General features: G+C 37.3%; 1 protein-coding gene across 3 annotated transcripts in view; it reads right to left on the bottom strand.

Moving 5' to 3' along the window:
- POLQ (DNA polymerase theta) overlaps window positions 1-26,040 on the bottom strand; it is a 251,403-nt gene that overhangs the window by 137,815 nt on the left and 87,548 nt on the right. For 2 of the 3 annotated variants that reach the window (XM_061401199.1, XM_061401269.1), the window contains exons 26-29: window positions 24,024-24,135; window positions 18,891-19,015; window positions 11,801-11,954; window positions 9,362-9,477 (exon numbers count right to left, since the gene is read on the bottom strand). In XM_061401199.1, coding sequence (XP_061257183.1) covers window positions 9,362-9,477; window positions 11,801-11,954; window positions 18,891-19,015; window positions 24,024-24,135 — 507 coding nt within the window. Of the gene's footprint in view, window positions 1-7,809; window positions 8,824-9,361; window positions 9,478-11,800; window positions 11,955-18,890; window positions 19,016-24,023; window positions 24,136-26,040 lie in introns of those variants that run through there. The other variant, XM_061401120.1, reaches the window with a different exon arrangement.

Here is a 26,040-nt window from a genome sequence, read left to right on the forward strand (position 1 = left end):
CTTTGAATTACAATCGCTCAGGATTCGTAGATTTGTAATTCAATGTCTAAAATACTGATTTCACTTTTCCCCTTCCTTTTCTCCCTCATTCTTCCCTTCCTTCCTCTTCTCTTTCCCCGTTCTTTCAGTCCGAAAGTCAACCAACCTGAGCAAGTTGTTTCTCACAGCCCTGTAAAGGGACCGCAGTGGAACAGGGTGAAAGGGACAGCCCGACGCACAGAGCTGGAGTGAGGAGCAGGGTCAGCGCTCAGGCTAACAGGTGCCTGTGTGAGGCAGGCTGAACAGGGCAGAAGCCAGCCCCGCGGATCAGGAGATTAGAGACGGAGCAATTAAGTAAATTACTGAGGATGCAGGAAGCAGTTTCTCCCTGTTGGAGAAGTACAAATAGAAGGGAAAGCGAAAATGATCCCTGTAGTATTAGAATTTGAACCACCTGTGTGAGTTTTACACACACACACGATATTAAAAAAGTGTGTGTGTTGTACACATGCATATCCTAATTCCAAACACAGAGGACTGGGAGCATCAGCCAAGGAACCAGGAGCACACCCCGTACCTAGACTTTAATTTCTGAACATTTTTCTCTGCTAAAAGGAACTGGGGCTTCTTGAAGAAATAGCTGGTTTCAAGGTTGGAACATGTTTTTGTGCCAGAAAATACTCAATGAACCATGTGGATGTGTCAAAAGGACATATAAGTCAGCTTGAAAGGGAATATACAGGCCAAATCAGGGATAATTGGTGTATCACAAGTAATGATAGTAAGTTAATAACTCATGAGTCCAACTGATGTTAAGTGATTAATTAGGAAAAGAGAGAGCTTTTCTTTACTGTAAAATGTCAACCAATAAATGTGGATAGAATTTTAAAATTTCTCTTTGGCAACCACTATAGTAATAACACAGGCAACAAACACCAGTGAATGCTAAAAATAGTTAAAATGGGATGGAGGAATAGGATATTTACAGTCTCAAAATACCTTCATGAAAAGTACTTGTTAATCATTATATATACATTGACATATACACATATATGTATAATTTTACACTGGAGAAACCTGGCAGACACTATTTTAATCAGGTGACAATGTTACAATAACCAGTAAGGGAATAGCATGTACATCTGATAAGCATGTAATGAAAAAAACAGCATCACCTCTGTGATAATGCTGCCAAAAATGCACCATCTGGAAACACTGGATAAAACCCAACTGAGAGACATTCTATAAAATGACTAGCCTGTATTCAAACTTCCAAGGTTATGAAAGTACAGGAAAGATGGATGTTCCAGATTTAAGGAGACGTGACAAGTAGGCATGACACATGATCTGAAATTGGACCCATTTGCTATGTGAGACATAATTGGCCCAATTCACAAAACTTAAGTGTCGTTTCTCACCTGAGTGAGTGTCTCTGTGCTATTCTTGAAATTTTTATTTAGGTTTGAAGTTATTTCAAAATAAACTTACAAAAATAAAAATATTTTTGATTTTATTGATTTACTTGCATTTAAAAACATTCTTTTCCTTTTATAGCAAATGAACAGTCTGCCCAAATAATCTCTATTTCTATGTCCTTATCAAACTCTTAAATTACTACAATCTTTATAATATGTCCTAATGATCTTTTTTAGTTTAGTTTAATAGGTATTGAGTTTTTTTCTGTAGGTGAATTTCAGGATATTATCTATCTCAAAAAAAACCCTCCTGTTGAGACGGATTGAAATTACAGTAAATCTGTAGGTTAATAAGTGATAAAGTTTTTTGCTAGAATCACTTTCTCTAGGATATCTTCATCTTTTTAATGACAACCATTTCCCTCAATTATGTTGATAATTTTGCCTTCACTGGGTTTTTCAAGTTGCATATATAGGGTATCTACAGTGCCATCAGTGTCAATACTTCCAGTCAGCTACTTCTTTAACTCTATGTCCAATTTGAATTTCACTTTACAGTGTTATCATTTTTCATTTTGCTGGTGTACTTGTATCTTAATTAGCCAGATTACTCTTCTGGTTAACTATTCTTATAAAATATCACATAATTTAAACACTGGGAGGCCAGGAGTCAACATTGAAAGTGTTAGTCACTCAGTCATGTCAGACTCTTTGCAACATCATGGACTGTAGCTCACTAGTTTCCTCTGTCCCTGGAATTTCCCAGGCAAAAGTAGGTAGCCATTCTCTTCTCCAGGGTATCTTCCTGACCCAGGGATCAAACCCAGATCTCCTGCATTGCAGGCAGATTCTTTACCATATGAACCACCAGGGAAACCCAAGTCAACATTGTTACATGCTTTACTGTCTGTATGTAAAGTGAATGACAGATGTGCAGTGACCGGTCATGGACGAACTTTGAAAGAAGTGATATAACTGGTAACTCACTAGGATGCGTGTATTAAGTTTCCAATTCTTGCTGTAAAAAGTGACTACAAACTTACTGGCTTAAAACAAAACAAATTTAGGGGTGATGTCACCAAGATAGTGACATAAGTCATGCCCAACTGCACTCCTCCTCATGAGGAAAACTACTCATGGATAAGACACTGCTGAGAAAATCCTAGAGCATGATGGGTGAGAATAAAGCACCCACTGTACCACACAGACTGAGATAGACCACATTAGAAGGATCAAAAGAGATGGTACATGCTGACCGCGTGGCCTCTACCCTACGCCAGCACAGCATGGGTCTCCCCTGAGCTTACAGTTTCCCCAGTGAGAAAAGAGATCCCAGTAGACACCCAGCTGTTCTAGTGTTTTGGGTCCCTTTTTGGGAGTCCCACTCAGGTCTTGCTTCATGAGAATAACAAGGGAATCTGCAGGGCTTGTCTCTGGGAATCAGATTGTGATGAAGAAGTGGAGGGGCTTGCAACAACGAGCACTCAGATCCTACAGACCCAGGTCCTACCTACAATGCCCAGGTAGTAGTCCCAACTAGTGGCTTTGCTAGTCTGCAGAGCCAAGACAGTGATGAAATCTAACTAGGGAATCAGTAAGGTGCACGTGTGCCTGAATTGGGACCTCAAACAAAGATCCCTTCCAGTCCTGGAGCCTGGTCTTCCTCCCCTCACCCTCCACCTCCCCGTCCAGGTAGGGGAGCAGAATCATAGCTCCATTCACTGCTCAGTGTAGCTCCCAGTCCTGCCTAACCAGAAGACTTTGGGGTACAATAATCACTTTAATGTAAATGAATTAAGTTATCCAATCGAAAGATGAATGGATTAAAAAAAACAAAACAAGAACACCATATGACCCTCACTTTAGCCTTAAAGACACTCATAGACTAAAAAGGATGGGAAAAGATATGTCAAGCAAATATGTGATAAATGCCTCCACTACTCCACCCCCAAAAGCAGGGGATCTATACATAGCAGGCAAAATAGACTTTAATGTAAATACGATAAAGAGACAAAAAACAGTCATTACAAAAAGATACAAAAAGAAGTTCATCACAACTGTAAATATTTACACATCCAGTTAGCAGAAACTAACAGAACTGAACAGAGAAATATACACTAATACAAATATAGTTGGGGACATTAATACCCCACTTTCTCAACAACGGATATATCATCCAAAAAGAATCATTAAGGAAACCGTGAATTTGAACAAACGGATCTAACAGCCGTAGACAGAACTTTCTATCCAATAACAGCAAAATATACATTCTTCTCAAGCACAAGTAGTACATTTTCCACAGAACAAGTCTTAATAAACACAAGAAGACTGAAATTACACTAAATATCTTCTATGACCACAATGGTATGAAACTAAACATCAGTAACAGGAAAAAAAACCCAGAAAACTCACAACTACAAGGAAATTAAATAATACTCTCCTGAACAACTGATGGATCAAAGAAGAAATTAAAGGGGAAATAAAAGAGAATCTTGAGAAAAATAAAAATGGAAATAAAATTTATGAGATGTTGCAAAACTAGTTCTAAGAGGAAAAATTCACAGCAATAAATACCTACATTAAGAAACAAAAAAGACGTGCAAATATTGTATATTTTACAAATTGAATGTTTGTGGCAACCCTGCATCAATCAAGTCTATTGATACATTTTTCCAATATTTACTCATTTTGTGTCTCTGATAATTCTCTCAATATTTCCAATTTTTTTCCATTATGATTGTTTGTTACAGTAATCTGTGATCAATGATCTTTGACATTACCATTTGCAAAAAGATTACAATTCACTGAAGGCTCAGATGATGGTTAGCATTTTTTAGCAATAAAATATTTTTTAATTAAAAAGAAAAAGTAAGATCTCAAATAATCAATCTAACTCCACAGCTCAAGAAACTAGAAAAAGAAGAGCAAACTAAGCTCAAATTTAGCAGATTAGATTTAATCTAATTTAACAAAGATTAGAGCAGAAATAAATGAAACAGAAAACAGGAATATAATAGAAAAGGTTAAAAAAAACTAAGAATTGGTTCTTTAAAAAGATAAAACAAAACTGACACATCTTTACCTACACTAACCAAGTGAAAAAGAAAGAGGACCCAAATCAACAAAATTATACACCAAGGAAACCAGAATGGAAAGAGACATGTGTACCCCAATGTTCATCGCAGCACTGTTTATAATAGCCAGGACATGGAGGTAACCTAGATGTCCATCAGCAGACAAATGGATAAGAAACTTCTGGTACATATACAGAATGGAATATTACTCAGACATTAAAAAGAATACGTTTGAATCAGTTCTAATGAGGGGGGTGAAACTGGAGCCTATTATACAGAGTGAAGCAAGTCAGAAAGAAAAACACCAATACAGTATACTAATGCATATATTTAGAAAGATGGTAATGATGACCCTATATGCGAGACAGCAAAAGAGACACAGACGTATAGAATGGTCTTTTGGACTCTGCGGGAGAAGGCGAGGGTGGGATGATTTGAGACAATAGCATTGAAACATGTATATTATCATATGTGAAAAGACTGCCAGTCCAGGTTCAATGCATGAGACAGGGTGCTCAGGGCTGGTGCACTGGGATGACCCTGAGGGATGGGATGGGGAGGGAGGTGGGAGGGGGGTTCAGGTTGGGGAACACATGAACACCCATGGCTGATTCGTGTCAATGTATGGCAAAAACCACTACAATATTGTAAAGTAATTAGCCTCCAATTAAAATAAATTTAAAAATATATAAATGAAAGAGGAAACATTACAAATGATGTTTGTAACAGAAATACAAAGGATCGTAAGAGGCTATGAACAACTGTATTCCAACAAACTGGGTAATCTAGAAGAAATGAAAAAATTATGAGAAACACAAAACCTACCAAGACTGAATCATGAAAATTAGAAAATTTGGACAAAGTAATTGCTAGTAAGAATACTGATTCAGTAATTTAAAAAACCCTCCAACAAACAAAAGCCCAGGAGCAGATGATGTCACTGTTTAATTTTACCAAACGTTTAGGGAAAAATTAATGCTAATTCCTCTCAAAGTCTTCAAAAAAATCAGAGATGGGAACACTCCCAGACTCATTTTATGAGGTCAGCATTACCCTGATACCAAGCCAGAAAAGGACACTACAAGAGAAGAAAATTACAAGCTAGTATCTCTGATTTATACAGATGCAAAAATCCTCAACAAAATACTAGCAGACTGAATTCAACAGCACACTAAAGAAATTATAGCCCATAATCAACTGAGATTTATACCTGGGATGCAAGGACGTTTCAATACACGCAAATCAATAAACATGACATGCCATTTTAACAGAATGAGGATAAAAATCATGATTATCTTAATAGATGCAGAAAAAAATTTGACAATATTCAACATCTGTTCATAATAAAAACTCTTAATAACTTAGGTATGGAAGGATTGTACCTCAACATAATAAAGGCCATATATAACAAGCCCAAAGCTAAAATCTACTCAATAGTGAAAGGTTAAAAGCCTTCCCTCCAAGAGTTAGACTAAGACAAGGGTGTCCACTCTCAACCACTCCTGTTAAAAATAGTACCTGAAGTCCTAGTACTAGAAATCAGGCAAGAAAAAGAAATAAAACAGCATTTTATATATAGAAAGTAGAGATGTAATGATGACTATAGTTGACAGTACTGGATTGTATATTTGAAAGCGACTAAGAAAGTAATATCCAACCAGTCCATCCTAAAGGAGATCAGTCCTGGGTGTTCATTGGAAGGACTGATGCTGAAGCTGAAACTCCAGTACTTTGGCCACCTCATGCGAAGAGTTGACTCATTGGAAAAGACTCTGATGCTGGGAGGGATTGGGGGCAGGGGGAGAAGGGGACAACAGAGGATGAGAGGGCTGGATGGCATCACTGACTCAATGAACATGAGTTTGGGTAAACTCCAGGAGCTGGTGATGGGCAGGGAGGCCTGGCATGCTGCGATTCATGGGGTCGCAAAGAGTTGGACATGACTGACTGACTGAACTGAAGTGAACTGAAGAAAGTAAAGCCTAAAAGTTCTCATTGCAAGGAAAAAAACGCTTTTTGTACCTAAATGAGATGATGAATGCTAACTAAACTTACTGTAGAAATCATTCACAATATGTGTAAGTCAAGTCATTATACTGTACACAAACTTATACAGTGCTACATGTCAATTATATCTTAATAAAACTAAAAAACAAACAAAAACACAAACTACTATCTTACAGTTCTGGAGGTCAGAACTCCAGTATGATCTTACTGTGCTAAAATCAAGGTGCTGGCAGGGCTCTGTCCTTTCTGGAGGCTGTACATTCCATTGCCTTTTCCAGTTTTTAGAGGCTGTCTGCATTCCTTGGCTCACAGCTCCTTCTTCCATCTTTAAAGTCAGCAATGAAGTATTTTCAATGATCAATCTCACTCTGTTTCCACTGTCACATTTTCTCCTTTGACTCTGACCATCTGCCCTCCTCTCCAAAAGACTTTTGTGTTCATACTGAAATTAACCAGATAATCTTCCCATCTCATGATCTCTAACTTAATTACATTAAGTGATGGTCCTTTTGCCATGTGATATATGTTCACAGGTTTTGGGAATTTGGATATCAACATCTGGGGAGGGAACAAGAATTATTCTACCTACCACAAAGGGCATTTAGAATTAACATAGTGATTTGTGGACGGAAGAGCTATTAGTGAAGTTTGAACTTTATGCAATTACTAAGTTAATATACCATGTCAACTGATATCTGAATTGTGTTGCAGGGACACTAGTGTAAGTAAGTAAGCCAGGGAAACTGGAATTTTTCGATAACCGAATCTCACAAAGCAAGGAGGGCCTGTTTTTTAAGTTCAGCTGATAGGTCAAAAAGGATGAAGAAAACCACAAATGCAGAGCCATGACTGCAGAAAATGAGGTGGACATGACCCATACACCTCCACTCATATTTGAAGAACACTCACGTAAATAGACTGAGGTTTCTCTTGTGCTGGATTTTCAAGGCCACTAGACTACCAACAGCGCTACAGCTTTTCTAGAAACATGGTACAGGTAAACATGGAAAAAAATCAAGAAATAATGATGTAACTTTCCTCTTACCTCTGTCATCTTCTGCCCACTTCCCCCAACCGTCAAAATGTCTGAGGATCGATCATGTGCACTAATATCCAACTACTAATAGTGTATTACATTTTGCTTATAAAGCAACTGTCTTTTACAAGTCTGTCAATTTACAATTGATTAACAAACATCAAAAAGCCCTTTAATAACTGATTGAGAATATAATAAACACTTCCTGTTACACAGACATTGTGAGCAATTATAAAATAAGATACACAAGCTTCTGAAGCTTAGACCAAACACAATTTTAAAAACTGAACTGCTGGTATAAAGTCTGAAATAAATTAATTTTATTAACAGAAAAAAAAAAGTTGGTTATTCAGCTCTGACTGGGATTATAAAGTACAATCTTTTATCATGAGTATTCTCACTATGCCACAGAGAAAGAGGCAGTAAGGGACTGATTAGAGGAAGCGTTATCTTCTCTGGCAGTGTTATCTTATAATGCAATATTAACATACGATCTTACAGATCAGAATACTTCTTGGAGAGGTGTAGCTTGTAGCTTGTTTTATAATACCTAAGTATTAGAAATATAGTCATTGTATGAATTACAAGAGGAAAAGGAAGAAGAAATGGCAATTCATGAAAATCCATACCTAGACTACATCCATATCAAGTCTTACCACGTTATAGAATTCTTAATTTACTTGCCAATGCTGTTTTAAAATACTACTTCAGTAGTCTTACACTCATATTGGATGAAAATCACACACATCACCTAACCCTGGTGGTTTATGTTAAACCAAATCCTTATCTGCCTCTAGCTCCTGCTGTATTCCAAGTGTCTGAATCCTGGTTGGGATGAAAATGCCCCTGAGGCAGAAATGTTTCTTCATGCTCAACCAGGCAGATTAGACCCAAAGTGCTAAGTACATAATTTCAAGCATGTGTTCTGAAACTGTTTAAAGCCACAGTAAACTATAAAAGGCAATTTCACAGATACTCTTTTTGAAAGTGAATATAAACATTAAACTCGATATTTTGCCTCGAGTAGTTTTTTTACATTATAGAGGATTAAAATCTGATACACATTTTGAAACTCTCACTATAAAATTACTATCCTAAATTCATCAAGACTTGAGGGGGTTTCTATTTTCATAAAGTAGGTGAAAGGGCAATCTCTGTTCTTTCCTTGTGATTTTACCTATACCAGGCTTCCCTACAATCACACGTCAAAGTCCTTCAGCTCCCCCCAGCTGGCACCTATCCTCACTTTCACTCTCAGTTTCACAGACAGTTTTATGGCACTTTCCATTTCATTCTTGACAATCTGAGCTACCTACAAAAAAATAAAAAAGAGGTTAACAAAGAAAACAAGCTTTTAACAATAAAATTTAACAGAAAAAAAAAAAAACTCAACATTCAGAAAACTAAAAAAAGAAAAAAAGAAAAAAAAAAAAGGAAGAAAAAGAGGTTAACAAACTCTGTGCAAAGAATCTTTGCCAGCCCACCCACTGAGGTGATAAGGCCGACAGGAGCTCTTCACTCTAAGCCAGAAAAAAGCCAGCATCCCACACTAGTCTGCACTGAGGAACTGGAGCTCTGCCAGGTTTACTAGAATGCTCAGAGCTTTGAAAACCTCAGGGAAAGACTCCAAATTCTCATCTAACTTCTCACAGACAAAAATATTCCTGCATCATGAATTTCTTTTAAAATGGGTTTAAAGCTGAGCACTCTGAGCTCTTTCTCTGCCCTTAAGATTTCTACTTTTCTATAGCCATCCTGGGGCTAGAGAATGGTTCCAGAAATCTCATGTATCTTAGCCTGACCTAGTATCTTAGCTCTCTACAGAATGCACACAAACACTGCAAAAATACCTGAACAACGTCTTCTTCTGCCACTTCATATAAGAGTTCATCATGAAGCTGAAGGATAAAGAAGCCTCCTCTGATGGGGCAGAACATCCCTTGCAGTTTTTTCTTTGGCAACAATCCTAATCCATGAAAAAAGCAGCAAAACTGATCAGTAAATAGGTCACTGGGCTTTGGGGAAGTTTTTTTAAAAGAGAGATTTAAGAAATCTTGAGAAATTATAATTAAGAGAGTAAAACACATAAAATTTGGAACTATCAAGAAAAGAACTACTTGCTGGTTGCCACCTAGCCCGCCTATCAGGTAAATTCAAATCTCCACTGACTTCCTCCCAGAAATGAGAACTCTAACAAAGATGTCAATAAATGAAGTTGACTGACACTCCCTGATGATGTCTTTTTCTGGCCAGAGTGTCATCATGGTAAAACTGGTCCCTAATTGGAGCACACACTCTAGACTAGGAATTCTAAACCCAGTGTCCAATTGTGGACTTCAGAGAACATACAAATTCCTGTAGAGACGATCTATACACTTTCAGCAGGTTCTCAAAATAACTCATGAATACAAAAATGGTTAAAAATCTAGACTCAGTCACTATTTCCTAATTAGTGGGCCAAGTGGTTTAGATTATGCCCCTCTGATCACCAAAATAAGCTTCAACATTAATACTTTTGGAATAACACCCTTTCATCGTTTGCCCATTTCTCAGAGCAGTCCTTCCTTTCTGCCATCCAAATTTCCTTATTCTTCAGGAGAGCACAGAAACCATCTCCTTCAGTATCTGGTACTTCCCTCAGAGAACTCTTTAACTCCCACTACCTGCAGCCCAAATTTTCTGAGAGGTGGCTCTCACAGGGTAAGACAGCTAAGGCAGATGATGCATGGCAAGTTGCTTCCATACCAGGGCTGCAAAGGCTGTGCATGTTTGCCAGTTTTGCTTAAATCTGATCTGCCCCATTGGACTCCACTTTTCTTGCATCATTGGCTGTCTGGATGAGTTAGTTTTTCTGCATTCTGATCACTCTACCTTTGTCCTTTTTGATTTCCCTTGCTTTCTTCGGCTTCTGACACAGAATGCCATGGTCCTCCTGTTCCCTGTGAGGTCAGCTTCCTCAGGCTCAGCTTCCTTTGATCTCCCTGACCTACTACTGCCTTTAACTCAGCATTACACAATGAAGTCATTCTTAATGACATCTCCACATTGTCTTCCACTCATTCTAAAGCTTGATACTATCTATACCTTCATTTGGACACTGCATCATTCTGCTGTGAAAAGTCATGTAACTATTTCAGTCACATATCCTATCTTCCATTCCTTAGCAGATTTAAAATTCAAACATAGGTTGATAACTTTCCTCCTAAATTCTCCAAAGCACACAGTACAATGTTATTGCCCCAAATAAGTTTTGACCACATATCCTCTTTCTACAAATACAACAGTGTGAATGTGTACATGTGTTCAAGGAAGGTCATGAACAGGAAACATGTTCCTTTTTTTGAATATCAATTGACCATAAATTTATAGTTTATTTCTGGACAGTTTAACTACTTTGTTTTATATATACACACATATATATATATATATATAAATATACATACATATATACACATATTTTTTTAAGGTTTCTATGTAGAGACTTACAGTGCTAAAACCAGGATAATTGGTCACCCTTACTGCACACCTGAGAGAAGAAGTCTAAAAAAGGAAAATAACCTCTGAGTGTTATTAAGAGAATAATTTGACTTTGCAGATGCTTTGAAAGGGTCTCAAGGATCGTCTTCGGTCCACAGACCACACCTTAAATTAAAAAAGGGTTTCCAGGGAACTCCAAGGAGTATTTTCCTTTTATGATCTCCTTCTCTCATAAGTATACAGTAAGGTAAGGTGACCAATTATGCTGGTTTCAGCACTGGAAGTCCCACATCATGGGAAACCATCGGTCTCCCACAAACCGGGACATTTATCATCCTAGACTCTACAGAGGGTTTTCCATTCCAGAGGTTACAGAACAGGAAATATTGCTACAAATTGAATGCAAAAATATATAACAGAATCTGTCTTCTCTTAAGCCAGACACTAAAGAGATTTTCAGAAAAGTAAAATAGAGCCACTCATTACCAATTTTTTTGGTTCTGAAAAAAATGAATGTCATTATTTTCATAAAAACTATGTTACTTATGTTAACACATGGTGGGTTTATTATTATCTGTAAATGTTAATAAATATTTTTAAATTATCAGTTTTAATTTCTAATATGGTATATATTGGTAGATATAATGAACATAAACAAAACCTTTTTGAGATTCTTAATAATTCTAAGAGCGTAAAGACATCAAGAGACCAAAATGTTTGAGAACTGCTGAGAAATTAAGTAATCTTCCCTTTTCTTTTCTGATGTAACTAGTCTTACCATGTTATAACAGGGGCCACATTTATGAACAAACCTGTTCTTTCACTTTGGAGCAAACCCTCTCGATGACCATGGGATTTGAAAGTTGAGTGGAAGGTCTCTAACTGCTTCTGAATATTAACTGTGGCTATTTTGACAATATCAGCCGCCGAACCTTGGACTCTTGTGTTGATAGCCTGACGCTCAGCCTATGAAAAACAACAAGTAACAGGTACTCCATCAGATACACCAACATACTTTCATAACTGCTTTTAGTGTCCACAGATTAGTGCTCACATGTGCAACGAGACTGGAAATCTGGAACAGATGTAACCCAGGACATCAACTATAAGCTTCATCCTAAGATTAATAACTAGAATGATCCAGGGCCCTAGATTCTGGGCTGTCATTCACATGAGGACAGACTAAACAGAAGAAGAAGGTCAGACTGCTTCAGTTTAGGTTTCAACACTCAGGAAGTAAAAACTACATTACACTTAAAATCTATCTATAAGTTCAAAATTATTTTTAAAAGTATTTTATCAATGTTCTAAACTTCACCTTAAAGAATCTATTCTTCAAAATACAATTCCTCTTAATCCTAAACAGACATAATTGGAATACCACTCTTTGTGATGAGAATTGGAATGTTTCAAAAATCCCCCACATCAGTGGCCTCTTAGTCCTCCATAGAGTTTGGCCACAGCAAGCCTGCAGCCCTCTGGTATGAATCAGAGCTTTTTATGGGCTGCTGGAGCTAGTCATTAGCTGCTGGTGAAAATGCAGATCTTAAATCCCAAGGTATTAAGTTAGAACTTCCCTGAAACTACTGCTGCCATGAGCTTCTTGGCAGGCAACCACAGCTGCTAAAAGTGATCATCGTGGGGCTACAAGAACTGGGATCTAGGTCAATATTCAAGGTGTCATTGGTCTATGATTACCACTCCTGTTGTCCCTAAAAGGCTCAGAAGATGAGAAGGGTCTACTCACTGAAGGCATCTACGTAACTTGAGAGGTGTTCTCTAGTTCCCTGTCACCTGGGCTACACCCAACTCCGAGTATATTAAATACTGGTTAAAGAGATAGACTTAAAAAAAATTAATAACTTGTTTTGTCAAATGCTGATGAATCCATCCTAAACACACTCGTCTGTCACTGTTTTAAGAGGGACTGAATTTCAAAGTTCTACTGATTACTCCCTTTCTTAAAGCCATATGCCTTTGTGTAGTGGATTGTTATTATTGTGATAACTTGCTACCTTTCTCTGTGAAGTCCGGAGCCTCCATCCATTGCCATGTGATTCAAAGTGTTTTTCACTCTCACGGACTTAACTGGTTTTGGCCAATAAAATGTTAGCAAAACTTACATATAGCACATGTAAGGAGTTTTGGAAGCTATCTAACACCATCAGAAAAAGAAGGTTTATTCCAGATAGGGACTCTTCTTCATTTTGAATTTTAGAATGAAGAAAATGCAGAACACAGCCACAGTCAACCCAGAACCAAACTGTAACATGAATTAAAAATAAAGCCTCTTATTATAAGTCACTGAAATTCAGGGCTGAGTTTGTACTGTGACATAAGCAAATAAAACCAAAATATATACCTCATTCTCATGATACTGTATTTCCCTGAGACTATTCCAAAATAAGAAAACTTGGCAGTCTCAGCTTTGTGTCCCAGTCTCAGTCCCTTCTCATCACTAGTGCATTTTCACATACATTAAAAATACATAGCTTTCTGGTAATGGGAGATTATGTCATTAGGACCAACCCTCCCACTGATGATAACCAGAAAAGGTGGTCAGAAAATGCCTCTTTGAAACAATCAGACAGGAAAAAGGAAGTAAAGAATTACAGAACCTAAAAAACTAGGAGAGAAATGAAACCAAAGATGTGACCCTAGCTATGGAGGTCACCGTTTTTCCTAGGAAAATCAACAGATTGCCGAAGAGGCAGCTGAGATAAAAAGCTAAGCAGAACTTGATGGTCTTGAGGATTGATAACAAACATTTGGGCTCAGAGCCGAACAAGTAGGAGGAAGCCCAGTAAAGAGACAATACAAGTGTTTTTATAGAAAACTAAGAAAAATAAAAGTCAATAGGAACAGACTACAGGAACACAAGTATGAGATGTATTAACTACATGCTATAAAGGAGTACGTCAAGGCTGTATATTGTTGCCCTTTTTATTTAACTTATATGCAGAGTACATCATGAGAAACGCTGGACTGGAAGAAGCACAAGCTGGAATCAAGATTGCCGGGAGAAATATCAATAACCGCAGATATGCAGATGACACTATCCTTATGGCAGAAAGTGAAGAGGAACTAAAAAGCCTCTTGATGAAAGTGAAAGAGGAGAGTGAAAAAGTTGGCTTAAAACTCAACATTCAGAAAACGAAGATCATGGCATCCGGTCCCATCACTTCATGGGAAATAGATGGGGAAGCAGTGAAAACAGTGTCAGACTTTATTTTTCTGGGCTCCAAAATCACTACAGATGGTGACTGCAGCCATGAAATTAAAAGACGCTTACTCCTTGGAAGGAAAGTTATGACCAACCTAGATAGCATATTCAACAGCAGAGACATTACTTTGCCAACAAAGGTCCGTCTAGTCAAGGCTATGGTTTTTCCTGTGGTCATGTATGGATGTGAGAGTTGGACTGTGAAGAAGGCTGAGCTCAGAAGAATTGATGCTTTTGAACTGTGGTGTTGGAGAAGACTCTTGAGAGTCCCTTGGACTGCAAGGAGATCCAGCCAGTCCATTCTGAAGGAGATCAGCCCTGGGATTTTTTTGGAAGGAATGATGCTAAAGCTGAAACTTCAATACTTTGGCCACCTCATGCAAAGAGTTGATTCATTGGAAAAGACTGATGCTGGGAGGGATTGGGGGAGAGAGGAGAAGGGGACGACAGAGGATGAGATGGCTGGATGGCATCACTGACTCGATGGACGTGAGTCTCAGTGAACTCCGGGAGTTGGTGATGGACAGGGAGGCCTGGCATGCTGCGATGCATGGGGTCACAAAGAGTCGGACACGACTGAGCGACTGATCTGATCTGATTATCAGACTTATTAGACTATAAAATGATCATGCTATCAAGAAAATACAAAACTGAATATTTCAGCACAGAATCAAATACACATAAGAGCAAAATAAAAACTCTACCACCAAAAATATTAAAATAATATAACTTAAAGCACTTAAACTGTGCTTTCTCTGTAGTTTGGTGTATGTGTGCAGGAGATAGTACTGACTTGGAAAGAGCATAAAAAGGCTTTCTGGGGTGCTGGAAAAGTTCTAGATCATTCCGAACTTAAAAGCTCAACAGTTGCAAATTAGGCAACTTAAAGATAAGCTAGAAGAAAATATCCATAATTAATCATGATGAAATATAAACATGGAAAATACCAACCAGAGGATATGAAAAGGAGGAATTAAAGACAAGTTTTAAAATTTTGTATTACAAGTTCCAGAAAGAGAGAAGAGATTTCAATGAAACAATGATTGAAGAAGAAATGGCTAAGAATTTTCCAAAATCAACAAAAGATCTCAAGGTACAGATTCAAGAAGTCCTAAAGCACACCAAAAAGGATCAATTAACACACATCCAGACACAAAGGTACATGAGGTGAGGGAAAAAAAAAAAAACGCAAACTTAAGTACATCACAGAATACCTGCTGGAAACCACAAGGAAAGAAAAATACTGTATTGAAAGCAACCTAGAGAAAAAAAGGCAGATTACATTTAAAGAAGAAACAGACCAGGGTGGGCCAGTTACAGCCTACAGGTCAAGTCTGGCCTATCACTTGTTTCTGTAAATGAAGTTTTCCTGGAAGCCTGTGTCTATGACTGCATCTGCATTAGTAAAGTAGAGTTGAGTAGTTGTGATGGAGACTCTATGGCCTACAAGTACATATATAAGAGAACTAACTTTTTCTGACACAGCACTATTAAAAACCTAAAGGGAAGTTCTATTTACTGGTAAAACGTTTAAAATTTCCCTCTGAGATCTGAAAAGTGGCAAAGATGTTCACTATCACTAATTCTATTCAACACTGTACTACCTAGTAAGTCAAGCAAAAGTTAAAAGAAGAATAACACTTGGAAAGGTGGTTAAAAAACTATTTGGGGGAGGGGCAGGTAATAACTGTGCAGACAGAATACCTGAAAGTATCTACAGATAACATTTTGGAATTAACAAGTAATATTTGCAAGGTTTCTAGACAAAAAAACAATAAAGACAATTATCTTTCTATACTAGCAGCAAAGGGTTAAAAAATGTAAAAAGGGAAGGAAAAGAATTTTTAAAGATACCATTCACAAGAGTATTAAATTTTGCAAATATCTAGCTATAAACTTAATAAAAACCTTGTAAGATTTCTTCCCCAAAACTATACATCACTTTGAGAGAATTTTAAAAGACCTAAGTAAATGGGCATGTATAACATGTATATCAACTGGAAAACTCAAATTTATAAATACATCTCTTAATCCCATCTATGAACTCAAAGCAACAGCAATTAAAAAATCCCAACAGGGTTTTGTTTTTGTATGGAAATTCACAAGCTGCTTCTATGTAGAATTTATATGAAAATGCAGAAAATCCCGAGGGTAAAAAGCAAGTTGGAAAACCTACTTTACCATATATCAAAACATCTTATAAAGTAGCTGTATAACTAAGGCAGTATGGAGGTTTAATTGCTCAGTCGTGTCCAACTCTCTGTGACCCCACGGACTGAAGCCTGTCAGGCTCCTCTGTCCACGGGATTCCCCACGCAAAAAGAGTGGAATGCGTTGCCATTTCCTACTCTAGGAGATCTTCCCAACCCAGGGACTGAATCTACTTTTCTTGCATCTCCTGCATTGGCAGGCAGATTCTTTACCACTGTGCCACCTGGGAAGACAATATGGCACTGCTTAGAGGATGAGTAAATACAAAATACCAAAACAATGTGTCCAGAAATCAACACATCCATATTTGTAGATTTAATTTTTGGCAAAGGTGACTTTGCAGAGCAGGGGTGAGGTGAGTGAGGTGGGTGAGGTGGGGAAGGAAACAGTCTTTTCAATAACAGCTTGTACAACTGTAGGGGTAGGGAGAAAACTTGACCCTCAATTTCGCTAAATGTATAACAATCAACTCCTAGTTGGTTGTAGATATAAATTTAAAAGTCAGAACCAAAAACGTCTACAGAATTGACATTGGGGTAGAGAAACCTTTCTTTAATAGATCATAGAAAGCACTACAATAATACAAAAGACCGATAAATCCATGTAAGCAAAAGATTCATATCTGGAATATAAATGTAAAAGTGAAAGTGAAAGCGAAGTCACTCAGTCATGTCCGAGTCTTTGCGATCCTATGGACTGTTGCCTACCAGGCTCATCCGTCCATGGGATTTTCCAGGCAAGAATACTGGAGTGGGTTGTCATTTCCTTCTCCAGGGGATCTTCCCAACCCAGGGATCAAACAAGGGTCTCCCACATTGCAGGCAGATGCTTTATTACCCTCTGAGCCACCAGCGAGTAGTGAAGTCACTCAATCGTGTCTGACTCTGCGGCCCCGTGGACTGTAGTCCACCAGGCTCCTCTGTCCATGGGATTCTCCAGGCAAGAATACTGGAGTGGGTTGCCATTTCCTTCTCCAGGGGATCTTCCTGACCCAGGGATCGAACCCAGGTCTCCCGCATTGCAGGCAGATGCTTTAACCTCTGAGCCACCAGGGAAGTCCCTTATAAATGTAAGGACTCTCATAAATCAATTAAAGGACAGCCAACTCAAAAACAAAAAGACTTGCACAGATACTTCACAAAAAGTTATCCAAGTGGCCAATAAACATATAAAAAATGAAGTTCAACATCACTAGTCATCAGGGAAAAAGCAAATTAAAAGCACAATGAGGTACCAAGATTCAGATACCAGAATGGCTAAAATCAAAAAGACCAACGATTTCAAGTAATAGCCTGCCTTTAAAAGCGTTCCAATAGCTGCTTTCATGTGACCAGCAGAAAATTATCTATGCCCAAGTGACAACTCAAATTCTCCACTTCTATCAGATTGGCTTTTAGCCAACCCTTACCCAAACTTTTATTCATTTGTGATTATCTTTTTTTCTCATGCCCAGCAATCTAACCTTTAGTCTTCAGGTATCTGTTCAAGTCCTACCTCCTCCAGGAGCCTAGATCATTGACTATACATATATGTGTTTGCTTTATCTCTTCCAATATATTTCAAGACTTACTTTCCCTAGTGCATCAACTACAGTGAGTATAGTTGTAAATATGGTAAAAGTCTGGGAAATACCTGAGGTCTAGTATGTGGATATTCGGGAAGCGAGAGAGTGAAGAAGTAACAAAAACCCAATTATTCCTCCATAGTTCCTAAGAGCATTACTGCTCTGAGACGGTGTAGCTCAAGACAGAAGTTTAGCAATTTGGCGGTTGGATATTTTCATTACATACAATGTGTAGTGGGCAATGACACATCAAAGTATGGGGTAAGGGCAAAATACAGCCAGTTAAAACAGGAAGCTTTGGACTATAACAGGAACTTAAATGCTAAAATACATGGAATACTTTTATGGATCCCAATGATTTCACAAAGAGATTTTGGTCATAATTAGAGTAAATATCATCAATAAATCTTTTAAATGATATTAAAAATAGCATTTTTAAATATTTTGGGTATCCTAGTAACCTCTGATGAGCCAGTATTTTTTAAATAAAATAAACAAAAGGATTGAACAAAAAAAATCCACAATTCAATGACTGGCTAATCTCTGAAGACACTGGCAATCTGGTGTGATATGACAAATTAGTATATGATATCTGAAACAACAATTAGCAAGTGTAGGAATTAAGTGTATATATAACTTATTACCAAAGCTAATAAATAACTGCCTTACTAAAACAGAACACCTTAAATTGGAATATTATTAAGTGAACATATTTACATCAGTCTCCTAAAGACAGTGGTCAGCAAATACGGGCATATACCATCACTTCAGAAGTCCTTAATGAAACAGAAGATCCAATTCATATGCTAGTCTCTAAAAGAGACATTAGCAGGGTTCAGTCTTTGCTGCAAAAGTATATGTCATTAAAATATTAAGTTAAAAATCCAGAGAAATTTCAACATACATGAGCTTTATGATAAGGGTTGTTGTCTTTGATTCCTGGTAAATATCTACGCCTTCCCAAAATGGTCTGAACAAATCCATCTCTTTTACAGTTCTTCACGGTCTCTCTCATGAAATGACTAATCCCTACAAAGAAAATAAAGAAATAATTACAATCAACATCCATCCTTTATCTCACTCACTAGTTTCAATACAGTGAAACAAACCAAAACTTGACAATGATTAACACTAACATCACAGCATCAAAATTTTGCATGTAAACCTTCATTCACTTTTTCTTCCAGTTCTACTGAGAATTAACTGACATACACCATTGTGCAGCATAACAGCTTGCTTTACATGTATTTGAAAAAGTGCTTGCTTAGACGGCATGTATACATAGACTGTGAAATGATTACCACAATAGGTTTAATTAATACTCATCATCTCATATAGCTTAGACACTAAAAGGACTTTAGAAATGACATTAATCTCTTTGTTTTTTAACCACCACCACCAACAAAAAATACAAAACTAAGCTCTAGAATGACAGAGCAGGTACTAAAACCTAGGCAGTTTTATTATAGGACCTTAAGACTATTCCATGCTACTTTCACAGGGTTCTGTTCTTTGATCACATTAATCCTCTTTCACTCTGATTTTACAATTTCCAGGCTTGGGTTTCCCTGGTGGCTCACACAGTAAAGAATCTGAGTGCAATGCAGGAAACCCAAGTTCAATTCCTGGGATGGGAAGAACCCTTGGAGAAGGGAATGGCTACCCACTCCAGTACTCTTGCCTGGACAATTCCATGGACAAAGGAGCCTGGCAGGCTACAGTCCATGGGGTTGCAAAGAGTTGAACACGACCCAGCAACTTACACTTTCACTTTTCAGACTTAATACATTCCAACAGCTCCTTGTTACCATCTATGCTACGATTCAAATAGGACCTAACTGAAACTAATGCATGAGTTATAACATTTCCTTAGAAATATATACTATTCCTTAAAACTAAAAGACTATTCCCTATGCCAGAATTCATCCTTTTCCATTTTTAGGTCTTCAAATTCTTTGCTTCAGGTAGGCCAATCTCCTCATTGCTCACTGAGCTAGAAAAGTTCTTCTCTTCTGAAATATTCTATTTCTATACTCTTTAAAACACATTCAGGTATAGAGAATGCCAATCTATCTAAATTCTCATGTGCTCTTTCTGCTTTCTCTCAGCTCTGCTCATCCTAAGTAATAAACACTAATACTTCCCAATTAAAACCCCTTTTAAAGACTTCTGTTGTGTGGGTGGCACAGATTGTGGCTGACAGGAAGGTGAGAAAACCCAGCAAGTGAGGCTGTTGGTGATATCTGACCACTACCACAGAAATTTCAGAAAGCAATCAGACTCTCATCTTCTTCTCTAGAAGAATTCCTGTGATATAGCTGAAAGAGCAAAAAGGATGAGATTTAAAAGACTGCACTTCTACAAATTCTTTTACCTGACTCCTGCAGGAGGCCTTCAAATATTCAGACTGCAAGAACTACTTTAAAAAGCAATCAATGCTGAGGTATATACAATAAGCACTTTAATAAATGTATATACCTTTGTAAAAACCACTACAAGATACAAAACATTTTAATCAACTTCACAGCCAGCTCCCCATTATCAGCCTCAAACACTCATGGACCTACTTTAATACACCTTATCTTTTTCATGTTCTTGAATTTCATAAAAATTGAATTTCACTGTATGTTCTCTCACTTATCTCTGCCTTCTCTTGCTAAGTAGCATTCCACTACAGAGACATGCCAAAATTTGTTTATCCATAATCCTGCTGACAGATAATTTGTTCCTGTTAAAATGGAGATAGTAGGCCCAAAATGAAGTCACTTAGGCCAAATCCTATGTCAGCAGACCAAGACTTAATACCTAACCTGACTTCAGTCTCAACACCTCCAGGAGTAAAATCTTTAACCATTCAATCTGAATTACATGGTCAGCTTTAGTGAAGTTATCTGTCCAATAGGCCCTTAGGAGGGGGACCTTGCCTGAAACAATACTACATTCTTTGCTAATAATTTCCTTCAACTGCCTACCCCATTTCTACCTTTAAAAAACTTTTTTACAGCTCAGTGCAGTTCCTTTCTATTGCTAGATAGGATGTTGCTCAATTCATGAGTCATGGAATAAAACCAATTTGATCTTTAAATTTACTCAGTTGATAAAGAGAAATGGAGTAATAGATACAGAGAACAAACAGGTTGTTACCAGCGGGGGGAGAATGGGGAGGAGAGAAACAGGTGTAGGAGATTAAGAGACACAAACTTTCAGTTACAAGACACGTGTTACAAGTATGAAATGTTACTGAATTAAATAATTCAATAATTAAATAGTTATTGAATACAGTCAATAACTATTTAATATCTTTGCATGGTGATAGATGGGCAACTAGAATTATCATGGTGACCATTCAAAATGTGTAGAACTATCAGATCACTGCTGTATACCAGGAACTAACATAGTTTGCAGGTCAATTATTTTTCAAAAACAAACTCATAGAAAAAGAGATTTAGATTTGTGGCTATAAGAGGTGGGAAGCAGGAGAAGGAACAGGTGAAGGTGGTCAAAAGATGCAAACTTCCAGTTATAAATAAATACTAGGAATGAAATGTACAACACAATAAAGCTAATTAATACTGCAGAATGTTACATATGAAAACTGTTAAGAGAGCAAATACTGAGATTGTCACCACAAGGAAAAAATCTTTTCTCCTATTTCTTTAATGTCATATCAATATGAAAAGACAGTTGCTCACTAAATCTATGTGGTAATCATTTCAGGATGTATTTAAATCAAATGATTATGCTGTACACCTTTTATAAAGTGCTGTGTGTCAATTACAGTTCAATAAAACTGAGGAAATTTTAATTTATTCACTTGGATTTTTGTTGTTTAACATTTCCAGTCTTTGGCTGTTATAAATAAAACTGCTATAACACTCACATATAAGTCTTTCCTAGGACATATGTTTTCATTTTTCTTGGGAAAACATCCAATAGTAGAACTGCAGAATCATATAGGTAAAGGTATGTTTAACTTCAAATGAAAGAGCCTTACTGTTTTCCAAAGTGGTTGCATCATTTTACAACCAGTCAGCAATGTAAAAGAGACACAATTTAAAAAAATGTTAGCATTCTAATGTTTCTGTAATGGTATCTCTTTGTGGTTTTAATTTGCTTTTCCCTGAGGACTAATGATGATAACACTTGATGTAGTTATTCAAATATTTTCTTTTGTAAAGTATAGGTTCAAATCTTTCAAACTTTATTTTTTTTTCAAACTTTATTTTATGCATTATTTACCTTCTTAGTTGAGTTGTCAGATTTCTTTATATATTCTAGACACAAGTCCTTTGTTAGATAATAGGAACTGTAAATATTTCTTCTCAGTCCATCACCTGCCTTGTATTTTCTTAATAGTACCTTTTATCAGTATTTATTTTTTATCGTTAATTCAGTATTATCATTACCTAAGAAACTGGTGTCTACCTCAATGTCCACAAAGCTCCTCTCCCTTTTCTTCTGGAAGATTGATAGTTCTAGTTTTTACTTTCATGTTAATGTTTCATATCAAATTACTTTTTGAATATAGTATAAGATAAAAGTAGAAGTTCATCTTTTTTCCATACTGGTATCCAGCTGTTCTAGCACTTGGTTGACAGACCATCTTTCCTCCATTGAATTACCACAGCAACTCTGCTGAAAATCAATTCACCGTGCACATATAGACATATTTCTGGATACTCTTGTGTTTCATTGTTCCCTAAAACTTCCCTTAGGCCTATTCTTGATTACTGTAGTTTTAAATAAATTTTGAAACCAAGGAGAGTAAGTACTCAACACTGTACCTTTCCCTGCCAAAACTATTTTAGTTATTCCAGACCCTCTGAATTTCCATGTAAGTTTAGAATCAGCTTGTCAAATTCGACACAAAGTCAAGATATTTTGACTGGGAATGCACTGAATCTATACAAAAATTTACAGAGAACTGTCATCATAACAATATGGTGCCTTCTAGTAAAGTAACATGGTGAACCTCACATTTACTTAAGTACTCCTCAATTTCTCTTAAACCTCAAAGGATTGCTTTTGGGTTCTCAATAAAGTCTTGCACATACTCTATTATTTTATCCTAAGTATTTCATGTTTTTGATGTTACTGTAAATGATTTTATTTTTACTTCATTCACTGTTTATTGATAGTCTATAAAAATAACTGACTTCCTGTGCTAAACTTAGTTATTTGTTATAGTAGTTGCTTTTGTAGAATTCACATGATTTTCTATGTACAAGATAATGTCAAGTGAATAAGGCTTCTTTTTGGGGATTGGGGACAGAGTTGATTACAAAGGGACGTAAAAGAGCCTTTTGAGATGACAGGGGAATGACTCTGTATCTTAGTTGTAGCATAGATTATACAACTGTGAGCATCTCTCAAAATTCATAGAACTCAAAATTCAGAGGTGAATTTTACTGTATACAAATTACCTCAATATACTGGTAAAGAAGAGAGAATTTAAAATGATGATATTCAAACTGCTCTATAAAAGCAATTGTTCTGTCTTAGTTTATGGTATATTTAATCAATGGTTTACTATTTCAGTAGTAGTAATAGTAGTGTTAGTCACTCAGTTGTGTCCGACTCTTTGCGACCTCATGGACTGTGGCCCTCCAGGCTCCTCTGTCCATGGGATTCTCCAGGAAAAAATACTGGAGTGGATTGCCATTCCTTTCTCCAGAGGATCTTCCCAACCCAGGGCTCAAACCCAGGTCTACTGCACTGCAGGCAGATTCTTTACCATCTGAGCTACAGGGAAGATCCTAAAGCATAGGACAATTCCTAGATTTTTAAGATTTCCGCAGTGACACAGTAGTATATATATCAACTTCATTTTGCTATTCCATTTCTGTCCCTACTTTTATGAAAAAAGTACATCTTTGTAAATAATGATAAGTAAAGTTACTGATGTTTAATTAATAATGCTTGATGAAAACTTCTGTCAATAGAAAATTCTGTAACACAAACTTTAAAAAATATAATATGGAAACAGAGTTGAGAAGAATAGTATCTAGAAGATAATTAACACTCAGTACTTCCTTACCCGTGTATCTGGATTTGAAGGAGTCAATGTAGCAAGCAGCATCATTTTCTTTAATACCCATCTGCTCTCCCAAAGACTTAGCTCCCATTCCATAAATGATTCCATAGCAAATCTGAAAGGAACTCATCACACTCAGTACGTAAATTACAGTTCAAAATCACATAAAATGCAAACCTAAGAAGTTCATTAGGATAGAAATTTGGTAAATTTTTCATAGTAAGTCAAAGGAAGGGCTAGATTTGCTTTCATGAGTTAGATCCATAGAAGCTGGTATCCAGTGAACGCCTCTTCTGCCTTTTAGCAATACATTTTGAGCTGGGGAAGAAGAAAAGAAGGGGCAGAATATGAATGAGTATGAGTGTGTGTGTGTGTTAAAAAAAACAATGTTAGTGATTTAAAAGGGAAGATTTATTTTTGGCTATCATTTTTCCAGAAGTCTTCAAGGCAGCTTCCAAATCCTCATAATACTTCATTAACTGCTGCTTATGGAGAAGGGAATGGCAACCCACTTCGGTATTCTTGCCTGGAGAATTTCATGGACAGAGGAGCCTAGTGGGCTACAGTCCATGGAGTCAACTAACACTACTACTACTACTACTGGCTTCCCTCAAGGCTTTTTCTGACACCAGTACAGTGGGGACAAAGACATGTACTGTTGGAGGAAAGAGCCAATTCTGATTCCATGATGGATCTGTTTATTTGACTTTACCCTTTGTTTTTCATTACTTTTGTTATTATAATCATATATAATAACCTGCCAGGGACCTGTCCCTCTGCCTGAAGAGATTAATACAGCCTCTCCATAAAGGCCTGCCTCAGGGAACCTTGTTGCTCTGCTTGAAGATATTAATACATTCCCTCCTTGAGGGTGGCCATTCCTGGGGATATTTGCAAGATAATGGTCTTTACTTCAACTCCTCCCCTTCTCTGTTCTATAAAAGAACCTGGGATCCAGACTCCCCCCAAGATGGTTATTTTGAGACTTAGTCTGCCATCTTCTAGGTCAACCAGCTTTCTGAATAAAATCATATTCCTTACCTAAAAAAAAAACAAAAACAAAAACCTGTTGCTTAAGGAAATGCCTAGAAGTCAGAAAAAAGAAGTATTATAAACATTGCTCTCCTAATCTTTGAATGGGACTAAAAAAGCAGAAAGAATAGATTATAAGGGTTCATAATAAGGAGGATGTCTTTGGAAATAAATATCCTCTTCATCTCACAGCCACCTGAAATCCCACAACTGCAGAATTCATTTGGGTTAAATACAAACTCCAGAGAAAATTTTGAGAGTAGTGTAGGAAAATGGTCTAAATAGGTCAAAAAAACAAACTAATCAATAATAAGTATTGCATGGGTTCAAATCCTAGTTCCACTGTTTAAAAGAGGCCTTGCATAAGCTATCTCGTATCTCCATTTCTTCAAGTAGAGAATGAGGATAGTGTCAACTACAAATTGGTACTTGCCAAGCGTATTGCCAACAACTGAACAAGGGTGTTTGCCACCTGCCCCTATGGAAATTAAAGCCTATGTTGCTACAGCTGTCAACATCCCTTGAGAGAGTTCAAGGTAGAGAGAGGCATTCTGTGCTCCAGCAAATCTGGTGGGACAGGTCTTTAGATAGTTAGATGTTTTTATGAACAGATTTCAAGAATCGATGCTTTTGAACTGTGGTGTTGGAGAAGACTCTTGAGAGTCCCTTGGACTGCAAAGAGGTCCAACCAGTCCATCCTAAAGGAGATTAGTCCTGGGTGTTCATTGGAAGGACTGATGCTAAAGGTGAAACTCTAATACTTTGGCCACCTCATGAAAAGAGCTGACTCACTGGAAAAGACCCTGATGCTGGGAGGGATTAGGGGCAGGAGAAGGGGACGACAGAGGATAAGATGGCTCAATGGCATCACCGACTCAATGGACATGAGTTTGAGTGAACTCCGGGAGTTGGTGATGGACAGGGAGGCCTGGCGTGCTGCGATTCATGGGGTCGCAAAGAGTTGGACACGACTGAGCAACTGAACTGA

The sequence above is a fragment of the Bos javanicus genome, chromosome 1 (genome assembly GCF_032452875.1).
Source record: "Bos javanicus breed banteng chromosome 1, ARS-OSU_banteng_1.0, whole genome shotgun sequence".
Classification (NCBI taxonomy): Eukaryota; Metazoa; Chordata; class Mammalia; order Artiodactyla; family Bovidae; genus Bos; species Bos javanicus.